The sequence below is a fragment of the Diceros bicornis genome, chromosome 36, assembly GCF_020826845.1.
Source record: "Diceros bicornis minor isolate mBicDic1 chromosome 36, mDicBic1.mat.cur, whole genome shotgun sequence".
In the NCBI taxonomy this organism is placed as follows: Eukaryota; Metazoa; Chordata; class Mammalia; order Perissodactyla; family Rhinocerotidae; genus Diceros; species Diceros bicornis.
The window spans coordinates 35,011,477-35,035,693 of NC_080775.1; the positions used below are offsets into that span (position 1 = coordinate 35,011,477).

The 24,217-nt window shown below is 46.3% G+C and overlaps 2 protein-coding genes across 3 annotated transcripts in view; both read left to right on the forward strand.

The window, feature by feature from the left end:
* Nucleotides 1-21,952, forward strand: part of LOC131398864 (ral guanine nucleotide dissociation stimulator-like) — a 158,188-nt gene extending 136,236 nt beyond the window's left edge. Inside the window, exon 6 of one of the 2 annotated variants that reach the window (XR_009217000.1) lies at nt 21,855-21,952. The gene's annotated coding sequence lies outside the window, so the exon portion shown is untranslated. The remainder of the gene's footprint in view (nt 1-21,854) is intronic. The other variant, XR_009217001.1, reaches the window with a different exon arrangement.
* LOC131398907 (ral guanine nucleotide dissociation stimulator-like) lies at nt 14,283-20,043 on the forward strand. Its single transcript, XM_058532826.1, has 4 exons — nt 14,283-14,430; nt 17,767-18,089; nt 18,847-19,014; nt 20,032-20,043. Exons 1-4 carry the CDS (start codon nt 14,388-14,390, stop codon nt 20,041-20,043), a joined length of 546 nt encoding a protein of 181 aa, XP_058388809.1. The 5' UTR covers nt 14,283-14,387.
* Nucleotides 21,953-24,217: the final 2,265 nt, after the last annotated feature.

The following is a 24,217-nucleotide window of genomic DNA, read 5'->3' on the forward strand; positions in this document are numbered from 1 at the left end:
ATCATACAGTATTTATCTTTTTGTGACTGGCTTATTTCTTTTTTTTTTAAAGATTTTATTTATTTATTTTTCCCCCCAAAGCCGCAGTAAATAGCTGTATGTCATAGTTGCACATCCTTCTAGTTGCTGTATGTGGGACGCGGCCTCAGCATGGCCGGAGAAGCGGTGCGTCGGTGCGCGCCCGGGATCCGAACCCGGACCGCCAGCAGTGGAGCGCGTGCACTTAACCGCTAAGCCACGGGGCCGGCCCAGTGACTGGCTTATTTCTGTTAGCATAATGTCCCCAAGGTTAATCCATGTGTAGCATATTGCAGAATTTGCTTCCTTTGTAATGCTGAATAATATTCTGTTGTATGGATATACTGCATTTTGTGTATCCATTCATGCGTCAATGGACACTGGGGTTGCATCCACGTTTTAGCTATTGTGAATAATACTGCTATGAACATGGGTGTACAAATATCTCTTCAAGGCTCTGCTTTCAGATCTTTTGTGTGTATATCCAGAAGTGGAATTGCTGGATCATGTGATAATTCTATGTTCAATTTTTTGAGGAACATTCATACTGTTTTCCATAGCGGCTGCACCATTTTACATTCCTATCAACAGTGTACACGGGTTCCCATTCCACCGCATCCTGGCCAACACTTGTTTTCTGTCTTTCCCGTAGCACTCTTCGTAGTGGGTGTGAGGTGGTGTCTCATTGTGGTTTTGATTTGCATTTCCCTAATGATTAGTGGTGTTGAGCATCTTTTCATGTGCTTATATGTCATTCATAAGTCTTTGGAGAACTATCTCTTCAAGTACTTTGCCCATATTTGAATCAGCTTGTTTTTTAGTTGTTTAGTTTTAGGACTTCTCTGTATATTCTGGATATCAGTCTCTTGTCAGAAATATGATTTGCAAATATTTTGTCCCACTCTGTGGGTTGCCTTTTTAGTCTATGGACAGGGCCTCTTGATGTACTAACTTATAAAATTTTCATGGAGTCCAATTTGTCCATTGTTTTTCTTTCGTTACCTGTGCCATTGGTGTCATATCCAAGAAATCACTGCCAAGTCTGATGTCATCAAGATTTTGTCCTATGTTTTCTTCTAAGAGTTTTCTTATTTTAGGTCTTACATTTATGTCCTTGAGTTAATTTTTGCATGTGGTATTGGATGATGGTCCAAGTTCATTCTTTTGCATGCAGATATCCAGTTTTCCCAGCACCATTTGTGGAAAAGAAAACTTTCTCCATTGCATTGTCTTGGCACCCTTGTCAAAAATCACTTCACCATATATGTGAGGGTTTATTTCTGGGCTCGCTATTCTATGCCATTGGTCTCTATGTCTGTTTTTATGGCAGTACCATACTGTTGATTACTGTGGCTTTGTATTAAGTTTTTCCTCAAGTTTTGTTCTTCTTTTCCAGGATTGTTTTGGCTATTCTGAGTCCCTGGAGATTCCATGTGAATTTTAGGATGGGTTTTTCTATTTCTGCAAAAAACATCATTAGGATTTGGATAGGGATTACATTGAATCTGTAGACTGCTTTGGGTAATATCGACACTTTAACAATAGTAAACCTTCCAATCCATGAATATGGGATGTGTGTCCATTTATGAATGTCTTCTTTAATTTCTTTCTGAAATGTTTTGTAGTTTTTATGGTACAAGCCTTTCACCTCCTTGGTTAAGTTAATTCCTAAGCATGTTATTCTTTCTGATATAAATGAATTGTTTCTGTAATTTCCTTTTCAGAGAGCTCCTGGTTTGTGTATAGAAATTCAACTGATTTTTGTGTATAGACTTTGTATCCTGCTACTTTCCTGAATTCATCTGTTAGATCAAACGGCATTTTTTGTGAAGTCTTTCGGATTTTCTACATATGACATGATATCATCTTCAAACAGAGACCATTTTACTTCTTTCTGTCTAATTTGGATTTCTTTTATTTATTTATTTTTATTGCCTCATGTTTCTGGCTTGAACTTTCAGCTGTGTTGAATAGAAGTGGTGAAAGTGGGCATCCTTGTCTTGTTCCTGATCTTAATGTTTTCAGGAAAAGCTTTCAGTCTTCCATCACTGAGTCTTATGTTTGCTGTGTGTTTTTCCTCCTATGTTTGTTTATTGAGTGTTTTATCATGAAAGGGTGTTGAATTTTGTCAAATGGTTTTTCTGCATCAACTGAGATGATTCTGTTTTTTCCCCTTCATTTTCTTGATGTTGCATATTACATTGATAGATTTTTTTATGTTGAACTACACTTGTATATCAGGAATAAATTTTACTTGGTGATAGTGTATAATTCTTTTAATATGCTGTTGAACTCAGTTTGCTAGTATTTTCTTGAGGATTTTTGCATCTAGGTTCATCAGGGGTAATGGTCTGTAATTTTATTTTCTTTTAGTGTCCTTGTCTAGTGTTGGTATCAGGGTAATGCTGGCATCGTAAAATGTGTTTGAAAGTGTTCCCTCTTTTTCAATATTTGACAGAGTGTAAGAAGGCTTGTTTTTAAAACTTCTTTATATGTTTGATAGAATGCACCAGTGCAGTCATATGGTCCTGGGTTTTACTTTGTTGAGAGATTTTTTTTTTTTACATTTCTTGAAATATTAGTGACATATAATGTATGTAAGTTTTAGGTGTTCAAGATGATGATTTGTGAAAGGATTACCACAAAATGGTGAGTTAACACCTCCATTCCTTCACATAATTAACTTGTTTTTTCTAACGATCACTTTTAAGATATACTCTCTTAACAAATTTCAAGTCTATAATATATTATTGTTAATTATGGTCACCATGCTGTACATTAGATCCCCAGAAATTATTCATTTTACAGCTAGAAATTTGTGCACTTTGACTCACATCTCTCCCTTTCCCCCACCCCCAAAGTCCTGGCAAACCCCATTCTAGTCTCTATTCCTTTGAGTTGGGCTTTTTTAGATTTCACATATGAGTGAGAATATATAGTATTTGTCTTTGTCTGTCTGACTTATATCACTTAGTGTAATGCCTCAAGTTCCCTCTGTGTTGTTACAAAATGCAGGATTTCATTCTCTTGCATGGCTAAATAATATTCCATTATATATTTCATGTATATGTACATATGTCTGACATTTTCTTTATCTATTTATCCATTGATGGACACATGGATTGTGTCCATGTCCTCAGTTTGTGAATAATGCTGAAATGAACATGGGGGTGCAGATATCTCTTCAGAATAGTGACTTCAATTCCTTTGGGTATACAACCAGAAGTGGAATTGCTCATTTATATAGTATTTCTATTTTTATGTTTTTGAGAAAATTCCATATTTTTTCCATAGTGACTATAGTAATTTACATTCATACCAAAAGTGTACAGGATTCTCTTTTCTACCCAGCTTTGCCATAATTTGTTGTGTGTTGTCTCTTTAAGAATAACCATTCTATATTTGCAAAACATACATCTGACAAGGGGTTGATCTCCATAATATATAAAGAACTCACACAATTGAACAACAAAAAAACAAACAACCCGATCAAAAAATGGGCAGAGGAAATGAACAGACATTTCTCCAAGGAAGATATACAGATGGCCAATAGGCACATGAAAAGATGCTCAACATCACTAATCATCAGGGAAATGCAAATCAAAACAACACTAAGATACCACCTCACGCCCGTTAGAATGGCTATAATCACCAAGACAAAAAACAACAAATGTTGGAGAGGATGTGGAGAAACAGGAACCCTCATACACAGCTGGTGGGAATGCAAATTGGTGCAGCCTCTATGGAAAACGGTATGGAGATTCCTCAAAGAATTAAAAATAGAGATGCCCTATGATCCAGCCATCCCACTACTGGGAATCTATCCAACGCACCTGAAATCAACAATCCAAAGAGGCTTATGCACCCCTATGTTCATTGCAGCATTATTCACCATAGCCAAGAAGTGGAAGCAACCTAAGTGTCCCTCGACTGACGATTGGATTAAGAAAATGTGGTATATATATACAATGGAATACTACTCAGCCATAAAAAAGACAAAATCGTCCCATTTGCAACAACATGGATGGGCCTGGAGCGTATTATGTTAAGTGAAATAAGCCAGAAAGAGAAAGACAAACACTGTATGATCTCACTCATATGTGGCATATAAACCAACACATGGACAGAGAAAACTGGACTGTGGTTACCTGGGAAGTGGGGGTGGGGGGTGGGCACAAGGGGTGAAGGGAGTCATATATGGGGTGATGGACAAACAAAAATGTACAACCCAAAATTTCACAATGTTAGAAACCATTAAAATATCAATAAAAAAAATGATAAAAAAAAAAAAAAAAGAATAACCATTCTAGCAGGTGTGAGGTGATATCTCATTGTAGTTTTGATTTCATTTCCCTGATGATGAGTGATTACGAGCATCTTCTCATGTACATGTTGACCATTTTTATGTCTTCTTTGGAAAAGTATCTATTCAGGTCCTTTGACAATTTTCATATTATTTTGTTGGTTTCTTTGTTGTTGAGTTGTAAGAGTTTCTTATATATTGTGGATGTGAACCCCTTTAGTTTGTCGATTGTTCATCTGCTGTGCAGAAGCTTTTTAGATTGATGTCACCCCACTTGTTAACTTTTACATTTGTTGCTTGCACTTTTGATGTTATATCCAAAAAAATCGTTGTCAAGACCAGTTTCACGGGGCTGTGTTCTCTATATTTTCTTCTAGTTGTTTTATATTTGGTGTCTTACATTTAAGTCTTTAATTCAATTTGGGATCTTTTTTAGAGTGGTGTAAAATAGGGGTCCAATTTCAGTTTTCTGCATGTGGTTATCCAGTTTTCCCAACACCGTTTATTGTAGAAACTAGTCGTTCCCCATGGAGTTTTCTTGGCTGACTCATCAAATGTTAGCAAAGTGTATGTGTGTGGTTCTATTTCTGGGCCCTTGATTCTGTTCTATTGGTCTATGTGTCTCTTTATACCTGTATCATACCGTTTTTATTACTATAGATTTGTAATAAAGTTTGATATCAGGAATTGTGATGCCTTCAACTTTTTCTTTCTCAGGGTTGCTTTGGTTATTTGAGGTCTTTTGTGGATCCATATGAATATTAAGATTGTTTATCCTATTTCTGTGAAAAATGTCATGGGAATTTTACTAGGAATTGCATTGACTCTTGAGATGGCATTGGGTAGCATGGACATTTTAACAATATTAATTCTTCTGATCCATGAACATAAGATATCTTTTCATTTCTTTGTGTCTTTGATTTATTTCCTCAATGTCTTATAGTTGTCAGTGTCCAGATCTTTCACCTTCTTGGTTAAATTTATTTATGAGTATTTTACTGTTCTTGATGCTATTGTAAATCTGATTATTTTCTTTATATCTTTTTTAGATAGTTCATTGTTAGTGTACAGAAAGGCAATAGATTTCTATATGTTGATTTTGTCTCCTGCAGCTTAAGTGAATTTGTTTATTAGTCCTAACAGTTTCGGGTGGAGTCTTTAGTTATTTCTCTATATAAAATCATATCGTCTGCAAACAGAGACCACTTTGTTTCTTCATTTCCAATTTGGATGAATTTTATTTCTTTTTCTTGCCAAATGTCTCTGGTTAAGACTTGCAGCAGTATGTTGAAGAGTGGTGTTGAGACTGGGCACCCTTGTCTTGTTCTTTGTCTTAGCAAGAAAGCTTTCAACATTTCACTGTTCAATATGATGTTAGCTGTGCGTTTTGTCATGTAAACATTTTACTATATTCAGGTATGTTCATTATGTAACATTTTATTGAGGGTTTTCATCGTGAAGGGGTGTTGAATTTTGTCAAACTGCTTGTTCTGCATTGATTGAGATTATTTTATGATTTTTATCTTTCATTCTATCAATGCAGTGTTTCACATTCATTGATTTGCATCATGTTGAACTTGATCATGTTGTTTGATCCTTTTTTTGAGTTTAGGTAGTTTTATAATGTGTCCTGGAGAAGAAAGTTTTAGTTTGAAATTTTAGGTTGACAGATCGGCTTCAGGACCTTGGATGTCTAAATATCTCCCCAGATTTAAGAAGGTGTCAGCTGCTGTTTTTTTTTAAGTCAAATTTCTTTTCCTTTCTCCCTGTTTTCTCCTCTGATACTTTAATAATGCTTATCTATTTCTTTTCATGGTATTCCATAATTCACACTGCCTTTCCCTGTTCCAATCCATTCCTTTTTTTCTTTTTGCTTCTTTGACTGGATGATTTCAAATGACACATCTTCTAGTTCACTAATTATTTCCTGTACATGGTTGAATCTGATTTCGAAGCTCTCTATTGAATTCTTCAGTTCAGTCATTGTGTTCTTCAACTCTAGGATTTCCGTTTGTTTTTCCTTAATGATTTCTGTTTCTATGTTGAACTTCTCACTTGTTCATGCATTCTTTCCTTATTTCATTTAGTAGTCTATCTGTGTTTCCTTATAGTTTTATGAATTTCTCAAAGAGGGTTGTTCTGAAGCCTTTGTCACATAGTTCCTATATCTCCATTTCTTGGTCGGTCATTGGAGTTTTATTCTTTTTCTTTGGTGGTGTCATGGGTCTTTGAGTATTCATGATCCTTGTGGCCTCCATTGGTGTCTGCAAATTTGAAGAAGTAGGCACCTCTTCCACTCTTTACAGACTGGCTTTAGCAAACCAAAGCCTTCACAGTCAGCCCATCTAGGGGTCCTGGGTAGGCCATCTGGTGGTGTCCAGGGGCAGGCTTGCTGCTGGAGTCCTTGGGCAGCCTGGTACAGGAGTGAGTGGAAAGATTGGGTCTATGGTATTGTGTCTGGCCCTGGGCACAGCTGGGACCCTGAGTTCATGAGTAGTCCCACTGGAGCCTGGTTTGGCAGGTCCTCATTGAGAGCCTCCAGCCACAGGAGTCATCCAAGGCCATGGGAGTTGGCCAGTGCTGAGATGATCTGAGATCCTTGGTTCACGGGAGCCTGCCAGTAGCCTGATGTCATGAGAGACAGCTTGTGCTGGGGTAGGCCAGAAGTCTGGATTCCTGGGAGCCTGCTGGATCCTGGGGTGACAAGAGCTGCCTGAGGCTGCAGGAACCAGCAGGCATTGGGTCAAGATGGAAGCCTTGGTTCATGGGAACCTGCTGGTGCCTGGTGCAATGGGAGATGTCTGTGGCCACCTGAGTCATCAAGCACCTGGGTGAGCTGAGGGTCTGGTTTTGTAGGATCCTGCCAGCAGCATGGTTCTGTGAGAGCTGTCTATGGCTGCTGGAACTGGCAGGTGGTGTAGTGAGCCAGGGGCCTGAGTTCCCAGCAGCCCCCGAGGAGCCTGGTGCCACGGAATCTACCTGGGGTTGCTGGAGCCAGCAAGTGCTGGAGTGACCTTGGGTCCTGGGTTTGTGGTAGCCCACTGGGTGCCCTGGTACAGAAGCTGCCTGTGGCTGTGGGTACTGCCTGTGGCTGCCTGGAGTAGGCAGGAACTTGGGTGAGCCAGAGTCTGGATTCACCAGAGCCCACCAGGAGCCTGGTGCCAAGAACACCACTTGGGGTCACAGGAGCCACCTTGGGCTGCTGAAGATAGCAGCCTGTAGGCTGAGATGGGGGCCTGGGTTCCCAGAAGCTGGTGGGAGCCTAGTGTCAAGGATACTGCTTGGGGCCCCCAGAGCTGGCATGCTCCAGGGTGAGCCAGGGGCCTGGATTTGCAGAAGCCTGCAGGGAGCCAGCTAGGTCCACGGGAGTCAGCCTGGCGCTGGGGCAGGCTGGCTCAAGGGTCTATGGTGAAGTCAGGCAGAGTGGAGAAGTCTCTTCTTGTTGGGAGGTATTTGATTAATGATTCAGTCTGATTATTTGTTACGGGTCTGTTCAAGAATTCTATTTCTTCATGATTTAGCTTTCATAAGTTGTTTCTAGGAATATATCTATTTTGTCTAGGTTATCCAATTTATGAGTGTACACTAGTTCAGAATAGTCTCTTCTGATCTTTTTATTTCTGAAGCCTCAGTTGTACTGCCTCTTCTTTCATTTCTGATTTAGTTTATTTGAGTCATCTCTCTTTTTTTCTAAATATTTTATCTAAGGTTTTATCAATTTTATTGTTTCAAAAAATCAACTTTTACTTTTATTGATCTTTCATACTCTCATTTTTTTCCACTCTCCTCTTGGTGCCTTCCATCCTTCTGCTCACTTTGGGTTTCAATTTTTCCTTTTCTAATGCTGTGTGTTGTAAGTCAGGTTGTTTCTTTGACATCTTCTCTTATAATGTACAAGTTTATCACTATAAACTTTTCTCTTAGTACTACTTTGGTGCATCCTATAAGTTTTGGTGTGTTTATTGTTTCTTTTTGTATGTCTTGAGATATTTTCTAATTTCCTTTTTGATTTCTTCTTTGATATACTTTTAAGTTTAAGAGTTTTTTGTTGAACTTCCACGTATTATGAATGTTCCCGTTTTCCTTCTGTTATTGACTTCTGGTTTCATGCCATTGTGTTTGGAAAAGATACTTGGTATTATTTCAGTTTTCTTAATCTTTCTTGTTAAGAGTTGTTTTGTGACCTAACAGGTGATCTGTTCTTTAAAATAGTCCATATGTTCTTGAGAAGGGTGTGCATTTTGTTGCTGTCCAGTAAAATATTCTGTGTATGTCTCATAGGTCCATTTAGTATTTAATGTTTTCATGTCTGCTATTTCCTGATTTTCTGTCTGGATACTCCATCCATTGTTAAAAGTGAGGTATTGAAGTCTCCTACTATTTGCAACTTATATAACTGAGAAGACTCTAATATTGAGAATATTATAAAGATCTCTTAGAATTCAATTACAAAAGACAAGTCAATGAAAAGGGGTAACCAACTGGGATAGACATGTGTCCAGAAAATACATAGATGGCCAATAAGTACAAGATAGATGCTCAGTATCATTAATAATTAGGAAAATGCAAATTCAAAGCACAGTGTGATACTATTTCATGCTCAAAATGAAGGCTATATTCAACATAATGGAAAATGACAAGTGTTGATAAAGATGTGGAGAAAGAGAAACCTACATACATTACCGGTAGGAAATTAAAATGATGCAGCCACTGGAGAAAACAGCTTGACATTTTTAAAAATCTTAAAGCTAGAATAACCATTGACCTGGACAGGCCCATGGTATATGTCCAAAAGAGCAAACTTGCCCATGGACATTCAAAGCGGCATTGTTCACAATGATCGAAAAGTGGAACAAACCCAAATTTCTATCCAGTTATGACTGCATAAACAAAATGTGGCCTATTCATACTATAGGATATTATAGAGCCATGAAAAGGAATAAGCTACTGCTACATGCTAGGCCATGGATGAACCTAGAAACATGTGTGCTCATTGAAGCCATCCACAAAGGCCACAGATAGCATGAAGCCATTTGAATGAACTGTCCAGAATAGGCAAATCCATAGGGGGAGAAAACAGATGAGTTGTTTCCATGGGCTTGGGTTAGGAGAAAATAGAGTGTGAATGAGTATGGGTTTGTTTGGGGGTGTTGAAAATGTTCTGGAATTAGTTAGTGGTGATAACCACATGACTTAATCGTTGTACTAAAAGCCACTGAACTGTATACTTTAAAATGCTTACAACGGAGTATTCTACGCTAAGCAGATTTTCTCCCATAAAAATTTTGAATTTTTTAAATTAATTAGAGCATTGGTTAATTTTAAGTTGGTTGGGGTATTTAATAAGGGTAATTAATAGAGTTATTAGGGGTAGGACAGGTTGTAGCCAAGAGAGTAAACATCTGATGAGGGCTACAGTAACAAATCCTATGATTATACAAGCAACAGTCTAAAATCCAGTCCATTGCCATTGTTCCCAGCTTGGAGAGACCAGCCATGAAAATAGGTCAGTGATCTCGGGGGCCTTGGGTATCTGTTCAAAGATTTGGGTAATATTATGCACTATTTTAACCTCTTGGGCCATCTGGTGGAGGTAGGTTTGAACTTGTGTGTTGACGTACATTAAGCAAGTGGTTCTAGGAAAGGCACGATGCCTTCCTTCCTTGGCCAGTATAGACAGTCTAGGGCCAGGCCATTTTATAAAACCATTTAGGCAAGAGACTCATGAGACTGTTGTACAAGGGCTAGGATAGGTTCCTATGGAGTTGTTGTCCATGTTGTGTTAAGGTTGTCGATACTTCTTGGTTGCCTCAGTTTGCTGATTTTGTGTGGGTAGGGCCACCGCACCTGTGCCCAGTCCAGTCAGTCAGTCCTAGTAGAACTGAACACTCAGTGCTATCGGACTGACAGTGTCTATATGGGTTGGTGGTAGCCAGTCAGGGCAGGAAACTCAGAGGACCTGCGACCTGAGGGAAGCAGGTTGAAAGAGAGACAATGATGCATTGCAGAATACAGCCTGGAGAAAGCTGCTCAGAGGGCTGGGGAAGAGAGACGCTCACTGGCTGAGAGCCTTGTGATATCAGCCCACAGTGAAACCCAAAAGTGGATGCTCCTGGTGTCAAATATTCCTTAGGTGTCTTGGAGGTAAAATCAGTAATTTGCACCCATTCACTGGTTACCTGTGCTATATGATTTCAGGGGGTATGGTTAAAGTGTTTGTGGGCCAAGAGCTGTTTGGGCCTGGGCACAAAATCCCCAAGGTGGCCTCGAAGGCTACCCCAAAATGATCCCTCAAGGAGCAGTTGGGGCAGAAAGTGGGGAGAGCATTTTTAAGGAAGCCTGGGGCCAAGATGGTGTTGTTCGATGGAGTTGGCTACAACTGAGTCTCTCCGCAGGGTAAGCCCTTCAGCTGGGGTACAATAGGTGATTGGAGGCCAAGTGACAGACCCTGTGACTCCTGATTCCCAGTATATGCGCAGCCCTCTCAGCCCATTGGACATAAATGGTGGTGGTGTTTCTGAAGCATCTTGCTGGCAGTGTGGAAGCTATATGGGACATGTGGTGGGAGACGTCATGATAGTGTCGGGAGGAGCTGTGTGTGAGATTACGGTGTTGAAAGGGAAGGACTGGAGGCACGTGCAGTGGGTGTGTGACCAACAATGGTCAGTGAAGGGACAGTCAGGGTGAACTGGGGAAATCAGAGACCAGCAGAAGTCACGTGTTTAAACAAGACACCAGGCCCAAATGGAGCCGCTTAGGCTAAGCCCCACGTCAACAAGCTGAGACTTAATTAGACTTTTGGCCCTCCCAGGAATGGAATCTTAAACCAGTCAATGGGGAATCGCCTGATGCGCAGCAGGTAGCTCATCTTCCTGATAGAGCCCTGCCATCCCCTAAAGGAAGGTAACCTTGCAGTAACTAACCATCTTTTTTGTCTAGTGTAACTTCCTTGTTCCTGATCCCTTCTGCCTATAAAAGTCTTTCATTTTGTACAGTTTCTTGGAGCTCCTTTCTCTCTGCTAGACTGGATGCTGCCTGATTCATGAACTGTTGTATAAAGCCAACAAGATGTTTAAAATTTACTCACTATTATTTTGTTTTGTACCAGTTTGGTGGCAGCAGTGGGATCCAAAGGAGACATCTGATGGCTTAAGGGATGAGAAACACAGGCATTGGTACCTGCAAAACCTTTGAGTTCTCCATCCTTTTTGCTGTTTCTGAGGGCCGTGGGTAAGTTCCTCTCGGATCTGAGATCCACTGTCTTTGCGTTGAGCTCCCGATCTAACTGGCTTTCCAGTCCAAGGTCAATGGGTCAGTCTCAATTGACAAGATGCTCTATCAGAGCATCAATATTAGCCCTTGGCTAGTCCCCTGCGCCAGACAAAGGCTTAGCAGGTCAGCTTGAGTTGGCAGATGATTCTACCAGGATCCTGAATCCCTGGCCCTTGCTTAGTCAACAGTCCCTATTTGTTGGGGTCTGCTGGTTGAGTCTGCAGTCTCCATGTGTTAGGGTCTGCTGGTTCAGTCTGTAGTTTTTGGTAATGGAGAGGAGTGGAAGAAATGTGTGCTCCATGCACACCCAGTCTTTGAAAACTTCCCACGTACATTTTACATACATTTTGCCCTCTGTTGACTGTAGATGGGTTCTAAGGAAATGGTGAAGCACAGTGAAGAGGAATTGTGGATATCTGCATGACTATCTTGAGGAGTGCCGCCCCCTCAACCTGAACAGCCACCCAGCACTACTAGAAATGAAAGACATCCCATCACCGTGGATTGGAAGACTCCTTATTGTGACGATGTCAGCATTATCCCAAGAGATCAACAAATCCAGTGCAGTCCTTATCAAAATCCCAAGGACGTTTTGTGCTGAAATAGAAAAAAAAACATCCTAAAATTCTTATGGTATCTCAAGTAAGCCCAGATACCAAAAATAATCTTGAAAGGAGATACTAAGTTGGAGGACTGATTCTTCCTTGTTGAAAACTTACTGCAAATCTACAGTACCAAAACAGCATTGAAATGGCGTAAAGACAGCCATATTGACCAATGGAAACAGAATTGAGAGCCCAGAAATTAACCGTCACCGTGTGATCAAATGATGTTTGACAAGGGTGCCAAGATTATTCAATGAGGAAAAGTCTTCTCGACAAGTTGTCTTGGAAAAAGTGGATATCTACTTGCAAAAAATCAACTTGGACCCTTACCTAACACCACATACAAAGCTTAATTCCCAATAAATCAAAGACCTAAATGTAAGAGCTAAAACTATAATACCCTTAGAAGAAAACAGCAGGGCGACAGGAGACAAAGGTTAAATCCTTCTCCCCAATGGGCTGTTGAAAAGGGCTTTTTAAGGGCAAAAGAGTGGGTGCGGGAATGTTGGGGGCAGTCCTAGGCATTTTGCACAAGAAGATTTTCATATTCTGTAATACACCCCACATTCAAAAGGCAGTGTCCTTAACATGATCGGCAGAGGAGTTCTTGGTCTCCCAGGTCATCCTCCAGTCACTTGTGCAGCCACAGTTTGAGTCTTGCCAGCCGTCTTGTGGTTTACTGGCTCAAACCAGTTGAAACTTGCTCAAGGAGCAAAAACGGAGTTTTTGAAAAACAACTCATGGCCCAAGACTAGATCCTTAGTAAATATCATATGGAATGTGGCTTAAGAAAGTAGTCTCCAAGGGACCGTTGATAAAAATCTGGTTGGCGCCCCATTTGATTTTGGGCTTGGTTTTGGCCCTGGCTATGGTATCTGTGCAGGGATGTATGGATATGCAAAATGTGGAATATACATACAATATCATATTATTCATCCTTAACAAAGGAAGGAAATTCTAAGATATGACACACCATGGGTGAAACTTCAGGATATTACTCTAAATGAAATAAGCCAGTCACAAAAATACAACCTTGTGTGATTTCCCTTCTATGAGTTTCCTGAAATCGCCAGATGCATAGAGACAGAAAGTAGAACGGTGTTTGCCAAGATCTGGGAGGAGAAGGAATGGGGGGTATTCATGAATGGGTATAGAGTTTCAGTTTTGCAAGATGAGAAGAACTCTGAAGATGGATCATAGTGATGATTGCACAGCAATATTAATGTATTCAATACACTTAAAGCGTACTTAATGTATCGATGGGGCCTGATAACTTGTCCTGGCTGAGCACGTGCTTGTGCTATTGCACATCTTACCCCTCACTGTACAGTTGGGAAACTGGCCCAGACCACAGGAGGTAGTCAGAGTCCCGAAGACTAGACAGAGCTCCAGCTTCCTTGGCCAAGGCTCTGCCCCTTCTCTCAGGTTTCCTTTGGTAATGAGAGGTATTAAGATCCTAGGGGGTTGCTGCCCACCCCTGTCCATATGGGGTCATATTCCTCTCCTCATCATCGCATATGCACAGGCACAGCCACTCACACTGATTTCTCATGTGGGGGCCATGGAGGTGCAGTCAAGGAAGAGCCGACACCGGGGAAATGATAAGAGGCAGGAGGGAGAGAGGTTGGCGGCAGCTCTCTCACGGGGCCATAGCATCCGTTCTCCTAGGTATATGCCCAGGGCCCCATAGATGGGCAGAGGAATCCCTATGGTTCCTAAGTTTCTACCTGTTCCAGACCCATCTCTGGCCCAGCTTGGCGAGCACAAGACTGGAGTCCTGCAGTCCACCTCTGTGGGTACCCAGAACTGTGATGAGCACATCCTCCTCTTGTGTAGGCATTGGTAACAGAAGAGAAGATCTCAGTGAGGGTCCTCCTGTATAAAGTGGAGTGCATCCAGCCGGTGATTCCAAGGGTTCCAGTCACTCGCAACGTGTCTGTTGGACTAGGTTCTCTGTTGATGACCTACTATGCTCTGAAACGCTGAGAAAATGCTTTCTACCCACTTGAGATCATTTAGGCTTGGGGGCTTGGGCGGATGAGAAGTTGGGATAAGGAAGAAGATGCCAGAGCATTAGACACCAAGTCTAGAGACGAGAGAGAAGACCAGTCCTTGTTCTCATCTGGAGGTCCAGAGGTCCTCATCTGGCAGCAGGGTCATTGTCCTGGTTGAGGTTGGATGTCTCAGGAATGAAGAAGACACCTGGTGGGGGAAAGCAAGATGGGGGAAAAGGTAGGCTCCCGAGATTCCTCCAACTCCCTCGAAGGTGACAGGTCCTGCTCTTTTACCCCTAGGAGTCTGGGCATCCTCTCTCTTGAGGACAACTGAATAAAGGTTCTTTTCTGTTTGATGGCATTTTGGCAAGGGCTGCAGTGCTAGTGCTTGCCACCAGGGGACGAGCAGCCACTTGTGTTAGTGGTGGCCAGTGAGTTTTTGTTTTTATTTTTTTTCAGCTGTATTGAGATATACTTGATATACAGCACTCTGCAAGTTAACATTGCTGTGTGGTATATTTGAAAGTTGCTAAGAGAGTAGATCCTAAAACTTCTCATTACCAGGAAAAAACCTTTTATTTTTGTTTGGTGATTGACGTTAAATGAACTTATTTTGGTAACAATTACATGGTTATTACATAACATATATTACATATTACATACAAATTACATAATATATATATACATCGAGTCCTGCTGCTGTAAACCTGGAATTTACATGGTGCCCACTGAACTTTACTTGACTCCTGGAGCAGTGAAGAGTCAAGCAGAGGTCTTTCAGGCTGTCCCCTTGCCTCAGAAACAACTTGTACCTCCTATTACTAGTGTTCATATCCACAATCAAAGTTAGTCAGAAGCAGGGGGAGGGGTGCAAGATCTTCCCATGTACTCATTCAGCAGCTGTGCACTGAGGACTCACCCTGTGCCAGGTGCCCTGGTGGGCCAAAGTGCAGGATGAAAATGACCAAGTGGTCCCTGCCTGCCAGGAGCTCACAGTCTAGAGGGGAAATGGACAAAAGCAAAGACATGAGAAAGAAAAGAGCAAGTGCTGTAGAGAAACACAGCAGGAGGCTGTGAGTGAGGGCTGGGCGTCACTGGGTAGGAAGGTCTGAAAGGCCTCACTGGGATGGAATTTGCTGGGACCAGAATGACAAGAGGGAACCAGACCTGCACGACTCTGACAGCAGTGTGTCAGGGAGATGGCACCACTGGTCCTGAGTCTCACAGGCAGAAGTGAGTTTGGCCAGAGGAGGTTAGAAATGTGGCCAGTGCAGCTGGAGGGAGGCTGGGAGGAGAAAACAGGAGCTGGGGTGGAAGGTAGGACCAGGGCCTGGTAGGCTGTGTCAGTTACCTTTCCCTCTCTGACTTCATTGCCCCTAACCTTGCTTTTCAAAACTACAAATGTTGACTATCTCACAATTTGAGTGGATCAGCAATCCGGCATATTTTAGCTGAGTGCCTCTGCCTCAGTGAGTTTAACAGGTTGGTGCTGTGGCCTCAACTGAGGCTCAACTGGGGGAGGACTTGCCCCCAAGTTCACTCTCAGCCTTCAGGGTTCAGTTTGGACTGAGAGCCTGAGTTTCTTTCTGTCTGGTGGCCTGGGCACCCCCGTGCTTCTCTCCTGTATAGGCCTCCACATTGTGCAGCCCCAAACACTGGTATTTGATTCCTCAGTTACAGGGAATCGATAGAGTGTGTGTGAGAGAGAGAGATGGAACATGAAAGAAGGAGTAAGAGGAAGTGAGAGACTTTGTTAGTTAAAATTTAGACTAGACATCCCATCACTTTGGCTGTTATTATGTTCAGAAGCCAGTTACTAACTACTTAGTGGTTCCACGGGGATGGCTATACCATGGGTGGGGCTTACTGGGTACCACTGTAGAGGTTGCCCACTTCATAGGCCAAGATGAGGCACTTGGGTCTCATTCTCCACAAAACAGTAAACAATTGAATGGTTTTATGCCGCAGGATGGCAGTATCTAAATTTCCATTAGCTTCAACCCCCCCATCATGCTAACCTGAATATGAGGCCAGGTTGGAAGCGACTGTTCCAATATCATATTGCTAGAACCCAGGCCTGTTCTGAGTGGTGTTCTGTGCTACATATCACCCCTTCTTATTATTCCATCTCTAAGTTTAGGTACATGTGACACTAGCCCACAGGGGTAATAGATATTATGTCATATACACCGGGTAACGTCCCTAGGAAGTAGACTCTAGCTTGATCCTCATGGTGCAGGTTTGGAGACTGGGGAGGACCTGAGTGGCACAAGGACTTTCCCAGGATGCAGAACTGGTAAGAAAAAGAAGGTCTGCATTCATCCCTGTCTCCTCAAAGCTACAACCCAACTTAGGTTTCCAGAGAGCTGTGGCTATGGCTGTGTATGCTCCTTGTGTACAGTTCAGGAGATGATATGGGGGAGGAGGCTGAGCGGCCCGGGCCCAGGGGCAGCTCTGGACAAGTATGATTGAGGGACGGGGCCCAGGTAAAGGAATCTTGAAAAATGATCTACTTCCTTGGTCATAGACCCCGACAGATCTTAGAACTCTGGTAACCAGGCACCCACAGGCCCTCATCCAGCTCACTTGATTGGAGACAGTCAACAGGCAAAAATATTTTGTTGTTGTATCCCAACTTTTGGAGAATCTGGACTCAAAATAAGCCAGAAAGAGAATCTTTTTGGCGTTTCCGACGTTGGCTCAGCCATCATCCCCGATGCCTCTGGGCATCTGGCAGGAGGCAGTGCCGGCCAGGACACAATTGTGATCCCACCTGAGCATCACCACACCCCTTGCCCCTCATCGTGTGTGTGTGTCTGTGTGTCTTTGAAGAGGCGGGAAGGCAGGGCATGAGGGGTAGGTCATTCCTGGGCAGGAGCTGGTGGTTAGGTGTCGGAAGCCTGGTGGGTCTGTCATGTTCATACCCCAGGTCGTGGCTGGCAGCATGAGAATGTGAGCTCCTCCACTCATATGTTACCGAGCCATGGAGGTTTGATCTCCTTCCCTTCCTGACCACAGTTCTTTGCAGGGATGTCCCTCTGTGACTGAACAGAGGAGCAGACTTTCTCTTGGGGGTTGACCCCAGTGGCAGTGTGCAGCCAGCCCCTGATTCCTTCTGGCCCAGCTCCCGGGCAGTCTTTGCAAAACTCCACTCAGGAGGTTGTCGAGAAGATGCCCAATGGTTTCAACTCCAACTCACTAGACAAGGGGCAGGTGCATGAGGCCACAAACACCATCTAGTGCTGCTCTGAGGTGAGAGCAGGAGCAGAGGGTCTCCACACTCAGGACCTTGGGATGATGGGGTTGGACCAGAACTTGGGTGGGACCAGACAGGGGCTGTCCCTTTTTCAAGCTAAAGGGGATGTACATGCAGGTCACCTTGCCTGATTCGGAGGTGAGCTGCCATGACCCTCTTACCCTTGCTCAGTGTGAGCTTCTGGAGGCCACTGAGACAGAGTCAGAGTGTAAAGGGGACCGCAGCCTGGGTGCCCCTGGAAGGGAAGTGGGATCATTTCTGTGTTTAGAAGGACACATGGAAAGTTAGCTATATGGGTGAACCTTTCTCTTTATCCAGCTCCAGCGCCAGCTACAGAGCTCCAGCCAGCAGCAGAAGCAGAGCAGTGGGCAGTGGTGGAGGTAGAGCTGGCTCCAGCTCTGTTGACATCACCCCTTCTAGCGCTGGAGCCAGCGTCCCCTCTATCAGCAGTGTTGGCTCTGGAGCAAGGGCCAACATCGGCTCCAGCAGGAGTGAGAACTGCTGAGCTGGAGTCACCTGGACCATCATTTCTAGTGGGAAGTCCATCTCCACCTGTGCTTGTTAAGCAGCGTGAGAAGAAGCCTAACATCATGGCCTTCCCTCCTAAGCTGGTGGTGGAGCAGTTGACCGTGATGGATGCGGTGAGCAGCTGGGCTCTCAGGGCGGGGTGGGGTAGGCCTTCCCTCTGCCATTATTGCCCTAGACCTGATCTAGACTCCTATGATCTGTACCCAAATCCTGGCTCCACTCCTTACCAACCATACCACCTGGACAACTTTCTGAACACCTAATACATTGCTGTCCACCTGCAGACCGTAGAGGTGGACATTAAGAGGACCTGTTGCAAGGAGTGGCTGTGCCAACTCCATGAGGTAGAAGAGATGGAAAGCTGGGCAGGGCCTGGTCTATCAGTAAGGAGGGGAACTCACTGTGTGCAGCCAGATCCCTGGTGGCCCAACTGTCTGCTCAGGAGGCTCAAGAGACTCAGGACCTGATGCGTACTTCACTACAAGGGAGACAGACAAGGATAGTGGTTGTAGCTGCCATGGGGGAATGTGCATCAGAATGGGGAGTGGGACCAGAGGGGGTATCCCGGTGGTGGAAGATGCCCCCTTGGGATGAGCCGAGTTGAGCCACCGTCTGGAGCTTGGAGTTATCCAGGACAGGGTAGGTGCAAATGACCCTCTCCCTTCCCTGCCAGTATTGAGTCCTGGGTCATCCTGTGCTGGGTGTCCTCGGTGGACAGGGAAGGAAACCTAGGGATTCTCGTAAGGCTCAGGCCACATCCTGAGCTTCCTGAGCTCCAGCTCTAAACTGTGACCCTATGTGGGACTTTGGGGGCTGTGGGCACAGAACTGGCATGTGGTAGGGCTGGGTGACACTCCCCTTGTTCCCCAGGAGCTTTTCCGGAAGGTGTTGCCCTCTCAGTGCCTGGTCTCCACCTGGGGCAAGAGGAACAAGCCCAGCAATGAGCACCTGGCACCCACTCTCCAGGCCACCCTCGACCACATCAGAAGGGTGGCCAGCCTCGTCATCACCCCCTGCCTCGGGGACCCGTGCATGAGGGTACCGGACAGGGCTAGGGTGGTGGAGCACTGGATCCAGGTGGCCCAGGTATGCTGTGGGAGGCCTAGTGGAGCCCCTCTCTGGAGCCTTGGGAACTGACTCTCCACCTTTATCAGCTCCCAGGATTGAAATGTGGTCTAAGCCCCTGCACAGTCTCTAGGCCCTTCCTGCCTGGGGCCCACTGATCTTGACTCCAGGTCCCAGTGGGAGGATTCTCACTTCCTACCTGACTCCTTCCCTGGGTTCAGCTAAAATCCTCCTCCCTGTGAGTGTTACTCTTTGGGTCCTAAATGTGCCCTTCTGGGGCTCCCTGAGCATCTGTCTCATCCAGGAGAGGAGATTTAAATAGAAGGGGACCGAAGCTAGAGCAAGCGGAACTGCAGCGCCCCACCTCACAGCTCACTCTCTTCCCTTCCCCAGGAGTGCAAGATCCTGAAGAACTCGCCCTGCACTGTCATCTCTGCTCTGCAGAAAACCTCCACAAACCACCTGAAGAACACACAGCGGAAGTTTCCTTGTGGGTAGTGCCCCTCTCCATAGGAGGACCAGGGTGGATGGGGGATCTCCTGTATGTCTGCCATTGGCCCCTCAGTCAGCTGGGAACTCCTGGAAGGCAGCAAATGCTGGGGACAAGGCCTGGGCCTCGGCAGGCAGTCTCTAAGCCTCCTGGTGTCCTTAGTGCACCAGTTCTGTTTCAGGACTTGGTTTCTCTAAATGTCAGGTACTGGGTTGAGCCACATTAGAGATTTTCAAGTGTTCATAGCTACAGAACTCGACTCCCAGTTGAAACTCAAAGTGGTCAAAAGACAGCTGCTCTGTAGAGCTGGGGAGTGGAGACCCCAATGACCAACAGGAGAGTCCCCTCCCAGTCCCACGAGACCTTAGCGCTCAGTGGATCCCAGTGAGAACACTCTTCCAGGGAGGTTGAATCTCTCGGGTTGTCAAAGAAAAGGGATTTGCACTCAGACCCCTCACATTATCCCTAAATTTATCTTTCCCTCTTTCCCCTCCCCTCAGGGAGATCCCTGAAAAACTTAAGAAGCGCTATAGCCAAGACAAGTCCTTGAGCAGAGAACTGATGACCAAGGTAAAGTGGAGCCTAGGGGACTGGAAAGACAGGAGGAGTAGGGGGAGAGGGACTGAGCATGCTGTGGTTTTCATAGTTTCTGACTTGAACTTTCTCTGAGACATTCCCGTCTATCTTGTCCAAGTTAACAAGCAGAGGGATCTGTTTGGCCCATGGGCCTGTGGGGTGCTGTTTTTGCACAGGAGGCCCTGGTCACGGGACACAGTGGTGTTAGCTGGGCTGTTCCAGAATATGTTGCCGAGCTGTTGCCATCAGCAGGTCTCTGGCTTCCATGCACGTCAATCTTGATGGATGTAGCTTCTTCCAGGCTGTTGGGTGGTTGGGGGGGGTTAGCCCTCAGCCTTCCTGAGGACAGGAAGCCAGGCCCCAGCAGCTCCTTCTGTCTTCACCATATCTCCAGGGGTGGGTACCCTGCCTGCCCCAGGGACGGGCACAGCAGGGGATTCCCCTGGCCCAAGTGGACAAACAGGCTGCTCATCCTTGGGTCTGAACGGCTGGACCAGAGACAGATGTGTGTGCATTCTGGGACTCCCCACTGGACCCCTAGAGCAGTCACTCAAGTCAACCACAGGAGTCTCACCTGAGTGCCTGGTTGGCAATAACATAGGCCCTAGGTGGCTTATGAGTAGCGTCTAGGCAACTGATGGATTCTTAGTGGATCCTGCTGAAAGGACGTTAAGAGCTTCATGTAAACGAGGGAGCAAAGCGTCCTGTCACCTCCTTACTTGTGGATCAGAGGTGACACCTTGCGAGTCCAGTTCCCGAGTGGATAAAGAAAGAGTTCAGTGCAGGGGAATATCCTGAGGGGTTCTTTGGCGAGGAGAAGCCTTTGGCATGGCCTCTGTCCCAGCCTGGGGGCCAGACACTCCACGGGACTAGGCAGGAGCCACTCAACCAGACTCCAAAAACGCCCCATCCTCTCCATCCATGGCTCGGCCCAGGACCCATATTTGAGAGCTCAGGGGAAAGGACACTTGTCAGTGGTGAGGATGGGGGTTAGGTGAGGATGTTGGAGCAAGGCCTGTGGCTGGTAGGGGCAAGTGGCCTCTTCTCTGTGGGCCCCTGAGCAACTCACTGCCCCTGTTTGGGCCTCTGTCTCCTCATCAGGGAAATGGAGGGTCATCATGTGGTGCAGGCCTCACAGGGTGGTAATGAGGTAAGAGGGAGGAAAGGAATGTGGGAGCTTTCTGCCTGCTCCACCTGGAGGGGTGAGGGTGAGAAAAATGGTGACAGTCATGTGACATTGTGTCCTCAGGAGAACTGTGAGGTAGCTGGAGTTCTCACACATTCCAGATGAGGAGACAGGCTCGGGGAGGCCAGACCACAAGCCCAAGCTCACACCCAGAGTAAGAGTTGGAGCTGGGCTTGTTCTGGAATCACAAGACTTTGGAGGGTGGAGTGGCATTGGTACCAGTTGACTCGAATCAGATGTCCAGGGTCAGAGGCCAGTGGTGCTGGAGAGAAATGGGGCAAGGGGAGTATGGCCCGCTGACACTGTCCTCGACTCTGACAGGAGCGGCCCTCCACGTTTGCCTCCAGGAGAGCAACCCCCAGAGAGTGCAGGAGAAGCAGCAGCAGCAGCAGCAGCAGGTGAGTGTGCCTGTGGGGGAGGGGCTCTGCTCTCCCAGCTGGAGGCCTCAAATCAAGAGAGAGGGACCCTTCCTCTTGGTGCTACAGTGCCTGAATCCCCCAGTAGAAGTGACCAGAAGGAGGGCCTGGAAGAGCTGGTGCAGGATGGGTTTGTTGTGGGGAGGGCCAGGGACCACATACCCTGTGATTTGCCAGAAGCCGGCCCTGGGAGGTGAGGAGGAGGAGTGTGGTGTTCTTGGGGTGTGAAGGGAGGAAGAATTGAGGGGAGGCTGTTAAGGGTCCTAGGCTGCTCCTCGTGGGATCCCTGGTGTGGGCCAGGAGGCTGAAGGTGAGGATTTTTCAGGGGAGGGTCTGCAGGGAGCTGACTTGAGAGCAAGGGCTCATCCCACGTGTACCCCGGTGTCACAGGGTGACGTCCCCTATCTTGGCACATTCCTTGGTGACCTGTTGATGCTGCGTCTGGCGATGGGTGATTATCTCCAGGTGGGTGAACCTGAGGACCAGGCAGGGGACTAGGTTCCTGAGTCTTGGGATACGGGATACCCCGCACTGAGCTCTGAGCTCTCAGCACTTGGCACATCTCCTCTCATGAGAGCCTCGCAGCTGCCCCTGGGAGCTGGGGCATCAGGCCCATCTTAGGGATGAGTGAACAGAGGCTCCGCCTGAGACACCCATTCTGGTTACTCAGGCTGGGGAAGCTCAGAGCTGCCTGATGGCACAGCTGCGTGAGGTTTTATCTGAGCTGGACTCATCTTCTCCCTCCCATGCTGCCCATGGAAGGTGAGAGAAGTCGGGCCCCTCCAAGTCAGACAGCACATAAGTGGCTGAGCAGTCCCCTCTGCCTGAGGCCTCAGCCTCAAAGTCTGTCATCAGAGAGGGCTGTGCTGCCAAGTCCCTCAGCCTCATCCCCATGTCCTCCTTCTCTGGAGCCCAGAGCCCGGCCTAGGTCCAAGTCCTCTTTTCTCTGCATGCCCCACCCCCTCTGGGGACCTGGCAGTAGTGCAACATGAGAAGGGGTGGGCATAGGGGGCTAGTCAGGCTTAGGGGGCTCTGTCTGATGGACTCTGGCTCTCTGCCTTCCAGGGGAATGAGATCAACCTTGAGAAAAGTACTGAGGTGAGCGGCTGTGGCTCTCCCTGCAGGGGAGGGGAAGGAGGTGGAAATCAGAGACCTTCTGGGCAGAACAGTCCCTGGCTCCACCCCCTGTATCTTACATTGAGTGGAAGAGTTTGATAATAGAGAAGTGGGAGACCCATCCAATTGGCGGGTGGGTTGAGGGGAGGATGGCCTCAAGGAAAACTTCCTGGAGGAGGGGCTGATTATTCCCCTTCTGAGAACAAGTAGAGCCTGGGTGGAACTGGAGGGAAGTAGGGTTTCCAGGACTGGTCCCCTGCCCCACTCCTCACCCCCCACAAGGCCCCTGCAGCATCCCCCACACAGTCCCTGTCTCCATCCTCTCCTTCCCTCTGGTCCCAGGAACACCGAGTCATGAGGGAGATCCTGCTGCTCCAGGTGGCTGCAAAGAATTACAACCAGAGCCCGAGGACCGATTTGGGGCCTGGTTCCAGGACATGGAGTTGCTCAACGAGAATGATAGGTGAGGGTGGGCAGGAGTTGTGTGAGGGCAGGGGTGGATTCTCCCTGTTGGCCAGTCTAGAGAGCCTGTCTCAGTGGCCCCCCAGTCAGCCCTAGGCCTTATTGCGTGGTGACCTGTGGGACATCCAGAATCCAGCTGCTGGGCAGTCAGTGGGGAGACACCAGAGGTGTGGATCCTGGTAGGCTCACAAATGCCTCTCTGTCCTGTAGCTACAGCCTGTCCTGCCAGCTAGGGCCCCAGGCCTAGTTGGCCAGCAGAATACTCAAGGCCAAGAAGAACCGGCTGTCATCAAGGTCAGGGGTGAGTGAGTGTCTGGGCCGGGGTGACTGACTCCTAGGGGTTCAGTAAGGCTTTCAGGCTAAACGTGGCCTTGGGGAGTCGGACAGCTGGCACTGGGATCTCAGCTCCACTACTGAGCAGTCCTGTGACTGGGGTGACTCTCTTCAGCTTCCTGAGACTCCGTTTCCTCCTCTGTGAAATAGGTGATACTAAATGATCACTCTCGTGGCAGGGACGAATGGGGTACTGGTGGCTGACAGCACTGAGCACAGGGTCTGGAGCACCCAGTGCAGTGGGGACAAGGTGCGGGGCCATGATTCTGAGGGAGGACCCCCAAGATAACCTGACTCTTCTACTCAGACCCCAGGCCCCAACACCGAGCCCCATACCAGTGGCCGATCACAGCCCCATCCTCAGCAGTGGGGACACAGCTGGGAGGCTTGCGATGCACAGGCCCAGCTCCTCACACATGACAGGAAGGGGAGTATTGTAAGCTGATTCCTGGGGCCCCCTGGAGTCCAAGAGAGAGGGGATGACCCCACCCCAGCTCCCTGACATCTCTACCCCAGCACCTATTCACCCATTGGGGAGGGACAGTAGTTATTTGTTGTAAATAATAAATGCCATATTTGAATATTATATTCAAGTCC